This window comes from Tursiops truncatus, chromosome 11 (genome assembly GCF_011762595.2).
Source record: "Tursiops truncatus isolate mTurTru1 chromosome 11, mTurTru1.mat.Y, whole genome shotgun sequence".
In the NCBI taxonomy this organism is placed as follows: Eukaryota; Metazoa; Chordata; class Mammalia; order Artiodactyla; family Delphinidae; genus Tursiops; species Tursiops truncatus.
Window position 1 is genome coordinate 37686951 of NC_047044.1, and position 20860 is coordinate 37707810.

The 20860-nt window shown below is 35.2% G+C and overlaps 1 protein-coding gene and 1 pseudogene across 8 annotated transcripts in view; both read left to right on the forward strand.

The window, feature by feature from the left end:
* LIN7A (lin-7 homolog A, crumbs cell polarity complex component) overlaps positions 1 to 20860 on the forward strand; it is a 394724-nt gene that overhangs the window by 181352 nt on the left and 192512 nt on the right. For all 8 annotated transcript variants that reach the window (XM_033866291.2, XM_019952195.3, XM_073788376.1 and 5 more), the window contains 2 exons: positions 17728 to 17799; positions 20091 to 20300. In XM_033866291.2, the coding sequence (XP_033722182.1) occupies positions 17728 to 17799; positions 20091 to 20300 (282 nt within the window). The remainder of the gene's footprint in view (positions 1 to 17727; positions 17800 to 20090; positions 20301 to 20860) is intronic.
* On the forward strand, positions 13388 to 17694 carry LOC101324381 (lupus La protein homolog pseudogene; annotated as a pseudogene).

A 20860-nucleotide genomic window follows, 5' to 3' on the forward strand; every position in this document is an offset into this window, starting at 1 on the left:
TTTTACATTTACTTGTCTGTGTTAGGAGGACTATGTCAAAATGCCACATCAGATGGGCCACATCAAAATATTCTCATTTTCCACACTTATTTACCACCAGGGGAGTTATTGTGAGCCTCCTTTCTCCCTTCTTGGGTGACTGAGCAATCATAGTCATTAGGACATATAAGTAAACAACTCATCAGAATAGAATGGGAAGGGACCTGAGCAATCTGGATAATTCAGGCCAAATGAATCTGCCATCAGTAGCAGCTTGGTTAAGTTTGTGTGCACCTATGGGTAGGTGCTGTCCACTGTTCCTAAGGGCCAGAAGGCTGTGATGTACCTTTCAGAGAGAATGCTCTTGCTAGATTAACTTTTGTTCAGGCATGAGTTATAGTGCTGTTGGCCTTGAGTTCAATGTTAATTATCAACAATATATATTGAATAAAGTGTCTTTAAACAAAAAGTCACATAAAACAAGCTAATAAATTCATCAATTGATGGAGATGTAACCAGAGGCTCATAGGATCCCAATTCTGAATTTTCCATAGGAGCAGTGGTCCAGTATTTGCTAGTTCAATGTTTGCAGAGACTTTATAGACCATAACTATTGCAACTAACAAGAGTCAGCGGTGGTGTTCATATTCAATATAGTCAATTCAAGAAGAGAAATGAGGCCTAGGAATGCAGGTGTATAATATAAAGGATCATAATTCATAATTTTCCAGGATACCTAAACATGTGAAACATGACGAAACTATTTTTATAGGTTTCGCAGAGATTACCAAAATGTGCCTCACTGTAGGGTTAGTGTACGCTGAAGGATTTGGTCATAACTGAGACAGTTAGAACTTCTGCCATCTGATAACTTATTTGAGAAAGGACCAAATCTTCTGCTTCTCTATTTTGAAGACTACTTGAAGGCTGCACAGCTACTATCTAAAAAAGTCTTTAAGTGGTGAGTTAGCACATGTTTTAAAAACACTTTCTAAATAGTAGGAGGAACTATGGAACCTTTGGAAAATTTAAGTGATGATGCAATCATTTGGTATTAAAACCCAGACCAGAAGTCAGGATTCTTTTTTACTCATTTTCAGCATGTATCTGCAACCGCTTCCACTCTGAAGCTTCATTTATTAAACAAGCTTTTTTGGTACTGACTTAATTTCAGAAATAATCTGTTAGTAATTTTCACTATTTAATTGTTATAGAAAAATTTATCTATAGCAAGCATTGCTTCCTGTAGTAAGTATAAAAGATCTTTATTTCTGTGTACCACATAAATTGGCAGAAAACCAGATAGGGAATTACTAGAATTATAATTTGTTAATATCTTCTCTTCTTATTGAACTGTCTATAACTCAATTTTAACTTCATTTAACTTTCAAGTAATCAAAATAGAAAGAAAAAAAGCAAAGCAAAACAAAAATAATTAGTAGATTATGAAATAAGTCACACAATCTGATTCTGTTTTTTTTTTTTTTTTTGCATTAGGAGTGAAATTCTGTGGTTCAAAAATCATATGTCTATCTCCAATAGGATTTTTTCTAATTCACATTTTCTTATGAAAATCAGGAGGACCCACTACTTAACATGTCTGTGCCACTAGGATTCTGATGAGTAATGCTTATAGATACAATTCGTTTTTGTGTTTTAATGATCTGGCTCTGATCTAATTGGTAAAATACTGAGTTAAATTATATAGTGTATACTTTCATGCTCAGGAGTTAAAGAAAATCAGGACAAGTCTAATATGAATTTGGCAGTGAATATCCCAAAGTTGATCAGGAAATAATTATAAATAGTCCGTTTCTCTTTTCTATCGATCCCATCCCTTTCATTTTTTATCAGACTTCTAGTTACCAGTAAAAGGGCCTATATTTTCTTGAGTCTATCTGAACAGAAGCAAGAAGAGGTAGGAATCACTAAGTATGAAGTATATAGGCTATAGTAAAAAGGGTAATTGATAAACTCTGTCTTTTGGACAGATGATATATACATGGAGCGCCTTTCATTTTTCAGTCATTTTTTCATAAATACATTTGGCACATTTATAAGATTAAATATGATAGCACCATTAAAATAATGTAGAAGACTAATACATGGCAAAAATATTCCCAGCATTTTAAGTGAAAAATCAGATTATAAAAGGTATGTAATGACTGACTTGATATTGATTTCTTAAAATCAGTAAGTAAAGCAGACTAGAAATAAATCCCCCAAAATGTTAACAGTGGTTATATCCTGGTATGGAATTATAACTGATTCTAATTTCTTGCTTGTACAGTTGTACAAATTTTCTATAGTATATATCGATTACTTTTACTGTCAAATCACTTTTGAAAATTTTATTTCTTTGTATTCCTTCTCTCCTGAATATATTTTATTTGAAAAGGCCTATATATGAGTTATATAAATTCAAATAGATGCCTTGGCTCTATAGGTTAAATATAATACTAAGGCTTAGCTTATAAATTACATAAAAAGATGTTGGAACCCCTCAAGACCCTCACATCTTCTCACTCTAAATTTCACCCAAAGGATAACATATACATAAAGGACTTCATTTGCCAACTAAATAGATAACTCACAAATTATATCTTACAGCCCATATACTTCTAATATTCAGTCCTACATATCTAGCTGTCTACTGAACATTTCTTGGAGATCACACAGTGACTCAAACTCATTATCCTGCATCCCTGCCCATGCCAGCAAACTAGACCCCTTTCCATCTTTTCTCACCCAGAGGCTTCCAGCACCAAATTCTGTTCAGTTTACTCCTTAATCATATTCACCATTCTACTCTGAATTATATCCAGCATCTCTTGGTTGCCAAACTATAATAGTTTCCTTTTCAACCATGATCCATTTATGATGTCCTAAATATTGCACAGAACATAATTTAACTAAAAATTTTTCATCATTTATCTGAAACTCCAGTCTAACTGTACATCCTGTATTTTTACTGTTACCTCTGGCAACTTTATTAGCTTTAATAATTTTATCTCAATCAACTGAATAATCAGGTTGATTTTTACTGAGTTAAAGTTTTTCTTTACTATTCATTTGATTAGCTGATATGACTCATATGACACTGACAATATACTCCTAATTATCCAAAATGATTAGTTCATTTTCCTGATAAATACCTATTTTAAGAAGCAGAAATTGATTTTACAACTCTTGCAAACTTTTAAGTATGCAGGTAAATTTCAACCCTGCTGAGCCAATATCCTAGAACTTTGGAATCCTTCATGAGATTTCACATTGTCTTAATCCAATCAGAAAAAAAGGAGAGAGATTTTAAGCCCCAAACTTTGTTTGAATTTTACCCAAAGTAAGCAAATAGAGATAATCCAGCCCCTTTGAATGGTGCTATACTAATTGGAAATGACATCTTTCCAAAATTTTGCTCAGGCGTTTCCTGTCACAGGGGACTCCTGCTGTGTAACAACGACAGGACAGGAACAGCTGCCTTAAGGGAATTCTTTTTTAGACAACCATAAGGAAAGAGATTTCTCCCTGGTGGCTTGGCCACCTGCCACGTGGACCCTGTGGAAATCATCCATTATTTGTGATCTCATTTTTTCCTTGCAGTTATTAAATAATTTGTACAAAGTATTTGTACTACCTTATGAAAGTTAATGTGTGTTAAGAACCCACTAGGAAATATAAACCAATTATAAAAATAAGTAGAGAAATTAATGGTTAATGGCATAGTTTTAAAAATTATAGTCATTCTTCAGTTTTATAGTTTGACAACTAATGCTTCTGCTTTTATATAACAGAATAATTATAATTAGTTGTAAAACTCTACAGAGTATTTTCTGTTCCCTTTGGAAAATGTAAGTATATGGCAGAATCATTTTAATTCACTTACAACAAATGATATAACTAACTTTTGGAAATTTTAAAATTGATGGCGATTCTGAAGACTGTGATATGTAACATACCAACAGTCCTGATGCCTCTCTACTGAGTTCCTACAGAACTAAAAGAAGAAGAAGAAAAAAGAAAGGATGTGCCATCCATTTACTCTCAGGCATGAAGGGGCATTTAATCCTCTTTGGGAAGTGATCCCAGGTTATCCTCCTTGAGGGTCCTCTCATCCCTGCCACATCATTTGGGAAGCAGAGTTCTGGAGAACTTTCTTAGTGTGCCCTTCTCATTAGAATTAACCTATAACAGCATTTTAGAAAAAGTTCCTGTCCCTTTATAACTTGGCTAGGAAGATGAGTAGATATTGAAAGACATCAATTTGTCCAAAACGTTCCTTATCTTCATCTCTATCTAAGCATTGGTGATCACTTGCAATTTGAGACCATATTTTCCTTCAGTCTAGTAATACCTTTTTCATAAATTCACTTTAACACACGAGTTAGGTCACAAATGATGGACCATTTCAATTCAGCTTTTCTACTGCTGTAGTCTGCTTAGTGCCCTTTAAAGCAGATCACAAATGGCATGTATCACATTGCAGCAGAAAGTCTGAGTTATGGAGTCTCATGTGTGGACTGTGAGAGGTAGACTTGAGATTTCAGTGCTGTTAAGATGTTATCATAGCCAGTGGTCCAGGAGTACTCAGATCCTGTCCTGCATTCTGTCATTCTTCTCAAGGAGTTACCAACCAAGGAAGCAACGTGAAAGGCCCATAACCAAATAGGAAACAAATGACCACTTTGTTATTAGCATGGAAAGCACCCAAATCCTCTCTAGTACGGCTCTTTCTGGTAAAATATAGATTGGAGAATGAAGTTTGGGTCCTTACATCTAAATGAATCCTCCTTTTTCTCCAGTCTGAATCTGAGATGTCAGGTTTGGCTTAAGGAGGTATTATAGAATAGAAAACGAGAGCAACAGCTACATCTCCTCCAAGCAGGCAACTCCTACCTGAATTCTTGTGACATGGGTGCAGAAAGAGTAGAAGATGGGTCTTGTGGCTCCTAACCCTTTTAGAGACACTGTCAGTAACCCTGGTAAAACCATGGCTTAATACGGTTCTTGGGTGCTGACCAATCATGTGAGCAGATAGGTCTTCCTTCTCTGGGGATATTGAGGCAATAAGTAAGCAGATGTACAGAGGCCCACACTTGAAAGAGAGGGGTCAGAAATGTTTAGTTACCCCAAATGTCACATATTTTTCAATCTTCAAATTCAGTGATTTTTGTTTTTGTTTTTGATTGTAGGTAATGCCACCATTTCTGGCAAGAATGTCAGTCGACATATTGATTTTACCAGTAATATTGTCAAATGTCTGTTTTAATGACTGAACTCTCTTTTTTAAAATTATTTTTATTTTTTTATAAATTTTTGGCTGTGTTGGGTCTTTGTTGCTGTGCACAGGCTTTCTCTAGTTGCGTTGAGCAGGGGCTACTCTTTGTTATGGTGCGCAGGCCTCTCATTGCAGTGGCTTCTCTTGTGGAGCACAGGCTCTAGGCACGCGGGTTTTAGTAGTTGTGTCACGTGGGCTCAGTAGTTGTGGCTCGCGGGTTCTAGGTGTGTGGGCTTCAGTAGTGTGGCACACAGGCTTAGTTGCTCCACAGCATGTGGGTTCTTCCCAGACCAGGGCTCGAACCCGTGTCCCCTGCATTGGCAGGCAGATTCTTAACCACTGCACCACCAGGGAAGTCTCTGAACTCTCTTTTTAAATCATTTCAACCTAATAGAGATGTATTATCCTTTGCTTCTCTATACCTGTCAGTGTTTTTCTTGGCCAATGGGTGGCGTGTTCTCATCAAAGTTGATGGTCAAAGAGAGATGTAGAAAAAGACATTACCCAAGATATTTTATTCTTGGATTTTCACAGGATTGATTTGACTCTTGATGGTCTTAGTGTAGTAGACATGAATTGTAACCAGTGTGTACCATTTTATTTTCTTTTCAAAAAATGGTTGGTTCTAGACATTAAATTTTATACCCTAAATTTTGTAGTTTATAGGAATTCTAACACTGTGATTTTAAATGGAACATTTCCACAGTTAGAAAAGCATATGGAAACAATATAGATACATGGATTGCTATAGATTTAAACGTATAACATTTAATTATAGCTGCCATTTTTCCAAAATGGAAGAAAAAGTTCAAGGCAAAAATTAGATATTTTTTGAATATCTCTTCCTTAATAGATGAGCCAATTTTCAATTGGTCTGGAACTATTTCTACAAAGCCTCCTAAAATAAGTAGACCATGTGTTTGGTGACGAAATCTCTATTTCTGTTTTATTCTAGTCACATCGAGTACAGTATGCACATTCACATCAGGGCACTCGATTTCTGCATGCGTGGACTCCACTAAATGCACTTAAATTTAGAGCCACATATTTATTTTAGATACCTCCCTTGGCCTAAAATTTGCTTTCAGAAAAACTGCCAAGTTTTTATTATAAATACACTGTGGCTTAATATTGTGAATGTTGTCCAACTACCCAGGTGGCCTCTAATTATATAAGGACATGAGGGGGCTCAGTCTTCACTTTTAGTGTTATGAAAATATTTAAGTATTTTAAAATCAAAGTCCACATCAAATAACTTTATTCAACTCTTATCTCAGTTTCCAAATCTGAAAAATCAAGGAATCCATTAAAAAAATTATAGATAGCTATAGATATAAATATCAGTCTTAATACTTACATTGCTTTTTTTCTTATTAAAAAAGTACATTCTTGCTTGCTTTTTAATAAAAACCTACATATAAGAAGCTTTGATTAATATTATAATGTGGTAGGATTTGGACCATGTAATTTTCTCATTTAGACTTTCTCATTCATTTTCTCTAATCTGATCATATGTCTTTCTACTATTTTCCCTCTTGAGGTAACTTGGTTTAATGCCATTTTCATTTTTCACAATGTTGCTGAAAAATTTATTTCTTTTTTCCAGTCATTGATATAGAGAAGTTTATTTAATCTTGATTATAATTCTATTGACATTTTAGTAGCTAGCCCATCTATAATAAGACACTTTGAAAGAGATATTACCATCCATTAAAGTATATGTTGCTTTCCACACTGATAAACTTTGAGGAATGGGGGCTAATGTTATCTTTTTATTATATTAAATACTTTCTTAAATATCTGTAGGTTTTTTGTGTTTTAAGGTCTTTATTTTAGGTTTCCAAAATAACAATTAAGTTTCTGAATATTTTCATCTCTTAAGAAATATTTTCTGCTTTTTTAAAAGTCAGGTTTATTGAAGTATAATTGCCATCGAGTAATATTTCCCCTTGTCAATGTACAGTTTCAGAATTTTAGTAATCCCATACAATCATGTTAACCATAACCTTTATCAAGATATTCGAACAGTTCCAACACTCCGCAGATTTTCTCATACCTGGAGGTCAATTCATCCCACCCCCAGCTTCTGACAACCTTTGATCTGTTTTCTGTCCTTATTATTTTGCCTTTTCCTGAGTATCATGTAAATGACATCTATAGAGTCTGGCTTCTTTCACTTAGCAACGTGCATTTGAAATTCATCCACGTTGATGCATGTATGAGTAGTTTGTTCCTTTTCATTGCCTAGCAGTATTCCATTGTATGGATGTGCTTCCATTTGATATTCATCCACAGTTGAAGCCTATTGAGTTTTTTCCAGTTTGTGGTGATTATGAATAAAGTGTGCTTGTATCTAATTTTTGTATGAATATACATTTTTTATTTATCTTGGATAAATAGCTAAATGTAGATAAGTGAATCTTACAAGTTTAGGTTTAAATCTGTGGAAGACTATTAATTTGTTTTCTCAAGTGGATGTGCCATTTTCTATTACCACAAGAGTTTTGTGGTTCAACATTCTTCCACATACTAGGTATTGTCGGGATTTTTAAAAATCTAGATATTCTAATAAGCGTGTACATGTGTCTAATTATGATTTTAATTTGAATTTCCCAGCAACTAATGATGTTGATTATCTTTTCATATTTGCCACCCATACACCTTTCTTGATGACATGCCTGTTCAGATACTTTACCCAATTTTTAATTGGGTTGTTTTCTTGTTATTGACTTTTGAAAACTCTTTCTATATTCTGGATAGAAGGCCATCATCAGCTATGTGTTTTGCAAATATTTCCTCTTAGTCAGCTTGTCTTTTCATATTCCTAACAGTGTTTTTCCAAGAGTTAGTTTCTGCATCTTTTTTTTACTGTGACTTTAGTCTATCCTCTCTTAGTTTCTAAACCCTCATATTAACAAATTTGCTTTGACTTCTAATGAAAAAATTGTAACTTTTGGAATTGGAAGAGGCTAGAAGAAAACAGGCTCTAAATATAGCATAGTTCTGTATAACATTTACTTGAGTAATGTAGCAATGAGGAATTCTCTTGGCTGAAAGTAGCAGAAAATCCAACTTCAGTGGCTGAAACAAATAGACTGTTTTTCTTCATTACAATTAGTTGAGAGTAGGCAGCTGCTCACAGGGATTCAGGAGCTCCAAGTGATCAGAGCTGATGTCTATGTGTTTCCCTGGCCTTTCTCTTGCAGTTACAGGTTGCTACTACAGCTGATACTATCCACAATCAGGATGAGAAATAGAGGTGGGGAAACAGACAGTGTTTATACCAAAACAGCAACATTTTCATAGAAGCCTCTCATCTACTTCCAGTTGAATTCTCGCTGGACAGAACTGGGTCATGTGGCCAGGCAGTGCTGGGAGGAGGGAGTGGAAAATGGGGGTGGGGTAAGGTGAGCCTAAGTAGTGTTTGCCTCACGCAGCGACTTTAAATAACATCAAAATACAAGAGTCAACACAGCTATCTGCAAGAGCGGAAGACAGAACAATCAGAATCTAGTTTTGAACTCAAAGTTTTTTCCACACTTCTCACCAAGCAGCTAAATTCTAAAGGCATTGTTCCAATCAAATCTCAGACACGCATATAATAGTAATAATAGAAATATAGCAGCTATTATAATAAAAGTATAAGAATAACAGGTTATGGTTCATGAAGCCACATACTTTGTCTTCTTTGGCTGACTCTTGAAGGTAGCATTTTACATAGTAGAAAACTAAGGTGCACAGATAGTAGGCCCCTTAAAGTCACATAGAAAAGGAGTAAAGGGCAAGAAACTGATGATATAGATTTGTCATCCCTTTCCTACATCTCTGTACCAATCAGGGTTTTCAAGATCAAGAAGAATGATTCAGTGTAAAGTTTATATTGTGATATTGTCTACATAGTCTATGATAAATGAGAGCTAAGAAGCAAGAATCCTCTTGCATTTGAATTTTAGCTGTTTGTTTTAACTCTAACTGGGAATTCTGTTGTAAATTTGGTCCACAAGAGAAGCTTTTATGACATTTGTACTTGATATTCTCCCAGTGACAAACTTTCCATCCAGAAAAGATAGGCTATCTGCTTTTTAATATAAAGAAAAGTAAAATTTAAACTATTCACTTAAAATATTTTAAAACACTCCTTCTATAATGAACATTAACACTAATTCAAAGTTTTAGAAACAGCCAATATATTTTTTTTCATATTTTGGCCCAGGTGCCTAACCTACTGACTAGAATAGCTTGTAAGTAAATATTAGTTGAATGAATGAATAAATGGATCTTTTTGAACCAACTCACCACAATTCCACTGCCTTTATTGAATTGATCTGTATTTGTAAATTTTCAATAGCTTAGAATAGCTTCTAAATATACAAAATGCTATTGAATTTGTGGGATTTATTCAAGGTTAGGAAATTATTGACTAAGATGTAAACTAAAACTCTATACAAGAGTTTTTATAAATTATTTGACTTTCACTAGGAATTAAACCCATAATATCCAATAGAATGTGCTTAGAAATGCTGTAGGTAAGGTTGCCAGACATTTGGGGACCCAAAAGATTCAGAGGACCATAAGCCCCATGCACTGTCCCTTGAAGAAGCTCATACAACCATTTTCTGTTTTCCCTTCAGAAACTTTATCAGGGTATCTGGGAAATACTTTAGCTTTCCATAACACCTTTCTTCAAAATTTTATACTTTTACAATTGTCCTTGAAAAGTAAGATAGGCAGGGATAGGTTTTGCCTCTTAGGAAGTAAAAAGCTAAGAAACGTTCCTAAGATGACATAGCTAATGGAAGTAGAATTAATATCTCCAAGTTTTGACTTGACTCTATAACTAGACCATGACCTTTTTAGCTCACTTTTGAAAACCAAGTATCAGAATCTATTGTATTTTATAGGAAAAAAGACTGACGATAACACTGGATTTATTTCACTTAATCTTAGTATGTTATAACCAGAAAAGAGGATTGAAATGCTATTTCACTTTCATTTGGAGTTGGTGCATTTGTTGGTTTCAGAATCGTATTGTTGATTGGCAGCCACCACTTGTATAGGTGGTAGACACCATATAAAACCCAGAAACTTTTATGCAAAATATAAGTACTTGTGACATCTGCACATCTGTTTCAACACATGCTGCCAAAATAGTAGTGGTCCGATGTTGTCTCAATATAAGAAAACCTGATGTGGTTAAAAGAGGAAACATTTGGGAGGCAACTGGATATCAATTTCTGTACCAAATTGGCCACTAACTAGCTGTGCAGTTGTGGTTTTGTTATCATCTCCATGGCTGTTTTCTTGTGTGTAGAATGCCTGAATCACAAGTTGTGAGAATTAAATGAACTCATAAATATAAAACGCTTAGCACTACTCTTGGCCTACAGCAAGTCCTTGTTAAATGTGCACCAGAATCATATTTGACTCCAAAAATTATTTACTGAACATTTACGAGACCCTTCTCTCAGTGCGATACAAGTGTTGTTTTATAGCTCACTAATTATTACACATCAAAAGAAAATATATAGCTTGATTCATTAGTTCAGGGTTTTACAATCTCAGCATCATTGACATTTTGGCAGATAATTCATTATTGTGGGGAGCTGCCTTGAGCATTGTAGGGTGTTTAGCAGCATCCCGGCTACTGGGCATGTCGACTACTAGATGCCATCAGCACCATCCCTCTCCCCATTTGTGACAACCCAAAATGTCTCCAGACATTGCCCAGTGTCTCCTGGAGGCGGGGGCAAAATTCCCCTAGTTGAGAACTACAGTCTTTGATCAGTTCTTTCTAAAAGTGTTCATAGACTCCTAGTCCTAGAGGATTCTTCCTCAAAGATCCCAGGGTCAAATACATTGGGAAACATTAAATAATAATGATAATAGTAATGATAATAACTAATTTTTTATGCACTTACTACATCCTACAAACTGTTCTTATCTTATTGAATCTTCACAACAGACCTAGAAGTTAATTGATGCCTTAAGCACATTTTTCAAATGCAAAAATTGAGCCCCAGAGAAATGAAGTAACTGACAAAAATCATACAATTAATAAGTGGCCCAGGGTTTGTTTCCAAGTCATCTCCAGAGCCTGTGCAATTATCTATATATAGTACTACTTCTTGCATAGCACGTTTTTAAGTTCACAGTTCAAATTGGGGTGTTAAGGATAATTATTCTTAATTTGTATTTGCTTTATCTCAGGCTCTTACAAAATTAGTTTTTCTTCTGTGCTTCAGTTTTCCTCATTTTTATTTTTTATTGAAGTATAATTGACATATGTTAGTTTCAGATGTACAACATAGCAATTTAATATTTGTATACCTTGTGAAATAATCACTACAGTAAGTCTAGTTTAAATCCATAACCATGAATAGTTACAATTTTTTTTTCCTTGTGATTAGAACTTTTATGATTTACTCTCTTAGTAACTTTCAAATATGCAATACAGTATTATTAACTGTAGTCACCATGCTGTCCACTGTATTCCCATGACTTATTTTGTAACTGAAGTTTGTACCTTTTTGCCCACTCCCAACTCCCCTCTCTGGCAACCACCAATCCATTTTCTGTATCTATGAGCTTGGTTTTATTTGTTTGTTTGTTTTGTTTTTTTTAGATTCCACATATAAGTGAGATCATGTGGTATTTATCTTTCTCTGTCTGACTTATTTCACTTCGCGTAATGCCTCCAAGATCCATCTACATTGTTATGAGTAACAAGATTTTACTCTTTATTTTTTTTTGGCTGACTAGTATACCATTGCATGTATATACCATATCTTCTTTATCTATTTATCCACTGATGTCCACTTAGGTTGTTTCCATACCTTGGCTCCCCTAAATAATGCTGCAGTGAACATGGGTGTGCATATATCTTTTCAAATTAGTGTTTTCATTTTCTTTGGATAAATACCCAGAAGTGAAATTACTGGATCATATGGTAGTTCTATTTTTAATTTTTTGAGGAACCTCCATAATGCTTTCCATAGTGGTGCACTAATTTACAACGGCACCAACAGTACATGAGGGTTTCCTTTTCTCCACATCCTCTCCAACACTTATTTCTTGTCTTTTTGGTAATAGCCATTCGGACAGGTATGAGGTGATATCTCATTATGGTTTTGATTTGCATCCCGTGATAGTTAGTGATGTTGAGCATATTTTCATGTGCCTCTTGGCCATCTGTATGTCTTCTCTGGAAAAATATTCAGATCCTCTACCCATTTTTATATTGGATTGTTTCATTTTTGTTTTTGCTGTTGGATGAGTTTTTCATATATTTTGGATATTAACCTCTTATCACATATATGATTTGCAAATGTTTTCGCCCATTGAGTAGGTCGCTTTTTCATTTTGTTGATGATTTCCCTTGCTGTGTAGAAGCTTTTTAACTTGATGTAGACCCATTTGTTTATTTTTGCTTTTGTTGTCTTTGCTTTTAGAGTCAGATCCAAAAAATAATCTTTAAGATTGATATCAAGGATCTACCACCTATGTGTTCTTCTAGGAGTTTTATGGTTTCAGGTCTAACATTCAAGTGTTTAATCCATTTTGAATTAATTTTTGTGTATGGTCCAAGATAATAGTTTAATTCTTTTGCATGTGGCTGTCCAGTTTTCTCAACACCATTTATTGGAGAGACTGTCCTTTCTCTATTGTGTATTCTTGCTTCCTTTGTCATAAGTTAATTGACCATACATGTATGGGTTTATTTTTGGGCTCTCGATTCTGTCCTATTGATCTATGTGTCTGTTTTTATACCAATATCATACGGTTTTGATTACTACAGCTTTGTAATATAGTTGGAAAACAAGGAGTGTGATGCCTCCAGCTTTGTTCTCCTTTTTCAAGATTGCTTTGTCTATTCAGGTCTTTTGTGGTTCCATATAAATTTTAGGATTGTGTTCTATTTCTGTGAAATATGCCGTTGGAATTTTGTTAAGAATTGCATTGAATCTGTAGATTGTTCTAGGTGACATGGTCATTTTAACAATATTAATTCTTCCAGTCCATGAGTACAGAATATCTTTTCATTTATTTGTGTCTTCAATTTCTTTCATCGACATCTTATTAGTTTTCAGTGTACAGGCCTTTCACCTCCTTGGTTAAAAAAAAGTAGTTTTTCTCTTAATCAATTGATGACAACCATTCCTCCTCCCCCAATTATTTGCTACATGATTGTCCTCATAAACATCCTTGAATGCAAACAAACACGTCACTCCTCCGGAAAAGATGACCGCAATGACTCCAGACAAACTCAGTTGGCCAGGAGCCAAGGAGGGAGAAATTTACTCTGCTTGGGGAAGGCAGAGAATGTTTAACAGAGAAGACAATATTTGAATTAAGCCTTTAATGACTGTGTTAAACTTAGATAAATAAGAGTCTTCCTGATGGAAGGGCATTCCAAGCAGAACATACAGCATGTGCAAAAGCCTGGGCAACTAAGAGGGTACGATATGTTTGGGTAATGCTCAGGGAGGAGAAAAGGAAGTAGGAAAACAAGACGAAAGAGGAGGCTGTGCTCTGCATTATTTTCACTAGCTTGACTTTTGTAAGAATTTGACTTTGCAACCTTTACTGTAAGGGCAGCAGACAGCCAAGAGCACAGCAGCAGTATGGTCAGGTAGGTACTTGATGTTGATAACTAAAGTCTATAGTGTTTTGGTGATAGAGAGACCCAATTAAGACACTAATTCCGTGCTTCGAGCAACAGATAATAAATAAGTTAGGATGGAGCAAACGGGTCAGATTTGAGAGAGTTTATTAACAAGAGAAACAGGCAAACAGGCTGGAGAAAATCCTCTTAAATGGGCTGTAAGAGCAAGTAAGTGGCATTTATTTGTGGAAGGACCATTTCTGTGAAACAAAACGATACACTTTCAAGGAAATAACATGGAAACATGTTTAGCAGTTATTTTGGTAACCTAAAGAATTTGCATGAACAGGTCCCAGTTCCACAAAATGGTCTTCTGGAAACTTGCTCTCTTCCTGTTCAGATTTCCCACAGAAACTGAATACCCCAGTTATTTAGTGGAAACATAAGGATTAAAGGTGGATCCTCAGTAGTGCTCCTACCTTTCTACTCCAGACCACTTTGTCTTTCTCCTCCTAAATATGCTACCTGGGAAAGATGAATCAGCGTTAGTGGAGATTCAACCAAATATATTTGAGACATGAGCCAATAAAAAATGTTGGGAAATCAGTCCCAGACATTCAATGAATGGTTGTTGAATGGATGAATTAATCACATTTTGAATTCACCGTAATAATTTCTGACTTAAGAATATAAAATAAGATCAATAGAAAGGAAAAAATCTTCAATTAAAATTTTCCTGTTTCATCTTTCACTGATGTAGCTAATGGGTCACTCCTGAAAAATACTCCAGCATAATACCAAATGGACTTTTACCCCTGTGCCTTATGCAATAGATATTTACAAATTTATTATTTAAATCTTCAAAATGAGCATATAATCAAGCATATTTAATCGTGTTATTTTTTCAAAATATCTTCTTCAAACTATCCTTTAAAAGTCATCCTCTATACTTCAGTTTATTTAAAATTGAGCAATTTATTTTACTACTGATTTCCTAACCCCCCCCATCCCTGGTAGTTTAAAGGAAAAACAGTTTTTCTGTTATGTTTCAACAATTTGTATAGTTGTGTCTAGAATCATAATTAGTAATAATACCTGCTGTCTAAGGAGTACCTGCTGTGGATGGCGTTTTGAAAGTATTCTTTCAAAGAAAAATAACCATACTGGCCGGGACAACCCCCATCTTCTTGAGGTGCATTGGGCAAGCTGGCGGTGCTGGGGAGGGGAGATGTTGCGGTCGCTGTTAGTGACCCTGTGGCGCGTCTCTGTGGGACCGGGAACTTTAAGATAGCCAGAATGGCAGAAAATGGTGATAATGAAAAAGTGGCTGCTCTGGAGGCCAAAATCTGTCATCAAATCGAGCATTATTTTGGTGACTTCAATTTTCCACGTGCCAAATTTTTAAAGGAACAGATCAAACTGGGTGAAGGCTGGGTACCTTTGGAGATAATGATAAAATTTAATAGGTTAAACCGTCTAACAACAGACTTTAATGTAATAGTAGAAGCATTGAGCAAATCAAAGGCAGAACTCATGCAAATAAGTGAAGCAGAACTCACGGAAATAAGTGAAGATAAACTAAAATTAGAAGATCTCCAAGCAAACCCTTCCCTGAAGTGACTGATGAGTATAAAGCTGATGTAAAAAACAGATCTGTTTATATTAAAGGCTTCCCAATTGATGCAACCCTTGATGACATAAAAGAATGGTTGGAAGATAAAGGTCAGGTACTAAATATTAAGATGAGAAGAACATTGCACAAAGTATTTAAGGGATCAATATTTGCTGTATTTGATACCATTGAATCTGCTAAGAAGTTTGTTGAGACCCCTGGCCAGAAGTACAAAGACCCAAAGACCTGCTAATACTTTTCAAGGACGATTACTTTACAGAGAAAAATGAAGAAAGCAAAATAAAATAGAAGCTAAATTATGAGCTAAACACGAGCAAGAAGAAAAACAAAAGTTAGCAGAAAATGCTGAAATGAAATCTCTAGAAGAAAAGATTGGCTGCTTGCTGAAATTCTCGGGGGACTTAGATGATCAGATGTGTAGAGAAGATTTGCATGTCCTTTTCTCAAATCATGGTGAAATAAAATGGATGGACTTCGTCAGAGGAGCCAAAGAGGAAATAATTCTGTTTAAAGAAAAAGCTATGGAAAGCAAAAGACGCAAATAATGGTAACCTACAATTAAGGAACAAAGAGGTCACCTGGGAAGTTCTAGAGAGATGTGGAAAAAGAAGCATTGAAAAAAATAGTAGAAGATCAACAAGAATCCCTAAACAAATAGAGTCAAAAGGTCGCAGGTTTAAAGGAAAAGGAAAGGGAAATAAAGCTGCCCAGATTGGGTCTGCTAAAGGAAAAATACAGTTTCAGGGCAAGAAAACTAAATTTGATAGTGATGATGAACATGATGAAAATGGTGCATCTAGACCAGTAAAAAGAGCAAGAGAAGAAACAGACAAAGAACCTTCATCTAAACAACAGAAAACAGGGCTTCCCTGGTGGCGCAGTGGTTGAGAGTCTGTCTGCCGATGCAGGGGTCACGGGTTCGTGTCCTGGTCTGGGAAGATCCCACATGCCGCAGAGCGGCTGGGCCCGTGAGCCATGGCCGCTGAGCCTGCGCGTCTGGAGCCTGTGCTCCGCGACGGGAGAGGCCGCAACAGTTAGAGGCCCGCGTACCGCAAAAAAAAAAAAAAAACAATACAGCAGAAAACAGAAAATGGTGCCAAAGACCAGTAATTTAGTAAACATTTTTTATTCATTTTAATTAGATTTTAAGCTGCTTTTGTCTTTGGAGGCTTTAAACAGAAAACCGAATTAGGTCCACTTCAATGTCTACCTGTAAGAAAGGAAAATTTTTTTGTTGCTTAACTTGTCTTTTTGTTGTTGTTGTTGTTATCCAAACGAGTATGCTTTTATGTATAATACTGTTCGTGTTCTTTCAGATTATTCAAATATCAAAAGAAACATTCTTCCACTAAATTGCCTTTGTAATATGAGAATGTGTTAGTACAAAGTAATAAACTGTATACTGCATAAAAAAAAAAAGAAACAACCATACTAAATAAATATTCTTTACCCATTTTTCAGATGGGCAAAAAGAGCATCAAAGTGGTAAAGTAGTTCAACCAAGACCTCATAGTTCCCCAATTGTATTATAAGGCTCAAACGTAGGTCCGTTAGTCAGCAAAACCTGTATGCTTTCTATGACATCATTCTGGGTCCAGATTTTACCCCCCATTTTTTCTATTTCATGTAAATGTTAACATGAACCCATAGTTGATATGTTGTTCTGTATTACTAATTCCAAGAATCTCTTACTTTGCTTGTCTTTGCTCCTGAATCTCTATAGTTATGAATTATGAATGTGTGTCAGTAACACATTCCAACTTGCATACCTTCCAACATTCAAGGAAAAGATATTGTAATCCCAGCTCTGTGGAATATTAACTTAGAAAACTATTTTTAAAGTGTTACCTAGATTCAGGAAATAACTATATACATTATTTTTATTACGTATTTGAGAGATAGAACTATAAATAATGGTAGAAATTTTTACCAACAGTGGTTTTTATAAAACCAAATATAAAAGTTTTATTACTTGATAAACATGGATAGCCAAATTAAAAAGTGAATAAAAGTGATTGCCCTCTCTTCTCTGCCCTAACCACCACCTGCCCGCTCCCCCCGCAAAAAAAATTGGAGGGATTTTTGGTCCAAATCATCAGGATAATTGATTCAAAGCTATTTCACTTTGTGATAGGGAACTTCTGCCTTACAATGAAAACTTATTGTCCTATCTGCAATGAAAGAATTGATATTCTTAATGTTCTTACACGTTCTTTTTTTATGTGAACATTTTAGGTGTATCAATATATGCATGAAACGATAACTGTTAATGGCTGTCCTGAATTCCGTGCCAGGGCCACAGCAAAGGTAAGACTTGAGTAACTTTAAAAATATACTTAACCCCAGTGATCTAGTAATTGATTGTGCGCGTGTGTGTTTCAGGTATTCTCGTGTGTACACTGTAAGAGAATTTAGACATCAGTGGCAGCCCAGAGTCTAGAACCAGTACTACTTCCCAGGTAAAAATCCTAATGGAAAATTGAACGTTTCTGCTGCTTCTGTAGCTTAAGAAAGGAGAATGATTTCATTAAACTCACTGAATGTTCATTTGGCACAAGCAAATCTGCTGGTTCATTGTATAAATACTTCTTGGTTTTCTGACACATTCCTCTGATCCAAAAGAACCTGTTCCCTACTCAACACATGAAGATTTGTACAAGTCTAAAAGTTTGACTCAAGCTAGACATGACGAGAACTCACCTGATACCCACAGATGCAGAATTCTTCCATGTACTCAGCAGAGTAGCTGAATGAATATGATGTTGACCTAAAGGGAAGGTCTGTTACCTGTTTTGGTAGTGACCACATTTGCTCTTGAAAAACTCAAATCCAGAGATTGCAGAGACCTTCCGAATGAAAATGTTACAGCAGTAGGATCATGAAATTATCTGGGAAACAGACCATAGGAAATAATAGTTTTAAACTAAAATCACTAATGCAGTTCTTACTTTACAAGTACAGAAATGTTATAATAGATACACATTTGCTTTTTAAAAGCTTTTCTCTTTCTAATATGTGTAAGAAATAAGAACTGCTGAAAATAATCAGAATTTTCCATTTAATTCTTTTGTGTTACATCACCGCTTGTTTGGTTTCTCTCCTGATTTTTTCAGTTTTCATTCTGTAACTGAACACTATAGATTTGTGATTTTTTTGGTTTTTGATTTTTTTAACCCAGGCAAAAAGAGGGTATTATTATCATTACATCATGCTTTGCTTGTACTGAAGTGGAACACACACAGAAAAATGATCCCTACATGGTTTAATTAAGGGGAAAGTGAATTATGTAGTGTTTTACCATTCTCATTTCTTATTCATGTAGAACAGCAGGATAGCAGCATAATGTTGCAATAGCACAATATTTTCTGGTTGTTTCTGGGCTGTCTGCATTGCATCCATGTCAGCCATTAAAATCTATGCATGACAGCAAGGTTTGCATGAGCAAATGCATGTAGCTAAAAGCAAGCCATTATTTCCATATCATTCACTATCTTTCAGTAAATGCAGACAGTAGCATAATGCTAAATTGATGTGATAATGCTGTGTGTGGAAAAGAATGTACAGTCGTTGGGAATCAATATTTTCACAGTGTTGAGTAAATCACTTTATAGTAGGTATCCAACCAACTGTGGTTAAGGCAGTTTACCAGAGGTGGAAAATAAGAAGCAGGCAGAAGAATCTTTTCTTGATAGAAACTATTTAAATCTTCTCTATGGAGGGGAGGGGGGTGAAAACTAATGGTAAGTTGTTTCCTTCAACTTATTTTTTAAATTAATATATATGAATTTTAAAATAAAGTTATATCCATATTAAATGATATTTTGTACATCTAGGTATAAAACCATGGAGTGCTCATTTTGCCTACGTTACTGCAGTAGTTGAAATATTAATGTAAAATATAGGGGAAAAAAACCTGTGCCAGATAAGAGGACCTCTCATAATAATATGGAATATTGATATGAAATAATTATAATCTGTTTGAATCTATTATTTTCTTTTAGCTTTTTTTTCTTTTAGGCATTTTCAATTAAAAAAGAAAAACTAAATTTTCTAAGCCAGTGGTTTGGCAATAGCAAAATTCTAGATGTATTCACCAGTATATATACATATAAGTGCTCATCAGTGTATTGAATACATTTATGTGCAAACACCAAGTTAGACCGTGTGTCATACAAAGAAGTGGAAGCCACGATCTCGGCCCTTCGGGTGCCCATGGTCAACATATATACAATATATACAGTAATTATAGTTTATGTACCATATGTAGGTATTATATGTACCAAAGCTATTTGGAGTCCAAGAATAGGAAGATTTGCATCTAACCAAGGTTAGTGGGAAAGATGTTTATGAGGAAGGGAAATTTTTATCATAATGGGTAAGGTCTAGAAAGGTGGAAATATCAATAGTTGGGCTGAGCTTTACCAAAGAAAGGAATTATAAAGGACATCTAAATGAAGAAAGCCCCCTCCCTTTCGTGTTCTTTCTTTCACAGGAGAATGCTATAAAATAGGAGGAGTTGCCAGATCTACACACTGCAGGTCATGTGATGAGCCTTATTTCCCTCGTTTTTATCACCAAATGACCATCTTTTCTTTCAGGCAACAGTTGCAGCTTTTGCAGCTAGTGAAGGCCATTCCCACCCTCGGGTAGTCGAGCTGCCAAAAACGGATGAAGGCCTTGGTTTTAATGTGATGGGAGGAAAGGAGCAAAATTCCCCCATTTATATCTCTCGCATCATTCCTGGAGGGGTGGCCGAAAGACACGGAGGCCTCAAGCGAGGAGACCAGCTACTATCAGTGAATGGAGTGGTACGTTCATAACATAATCAGAGGTTTTTCTCTCTAAGCACATTCTTGTTTTTCCCCTGCTGTTACTAAAGTCAATGCTGAAATCCTAGAACAAATCTTAATTTTGTGTCCAAACAGCTTCCTCAGCATTGATGGATATTAAGCCTACAAAAGCAGCAATTTTATAGTTTTGATGTCTCATTTTGTCTTATTCAGGGATGATAAGTAGGACCTAGTGGGAAAATCATCCCAAGATATTATCCCAACTAGTAGAATTTCCCCCATATAATACTATAATTGAATTAATATTTAAAAGAACATAATTTCAAGTCACTTTTATTCAGTTATTATAAGCAAATATACACATTTAAAAAATAAAGCTAAAACTTCTCACTCTATATATTTTTCATTTTCATTAAAGAGGAAGAATAATTTTAATATGTATAATAATAACACACATGGGAAAGGCTAATGCACAGATAATTCTGTAAGCCGGGTATACAGCTAGAGTATAACAAAAATAGATCAGCCTCTTTCCTGGAAAAGTTTGATTATATTATCTATTCATCATATTTATTTTA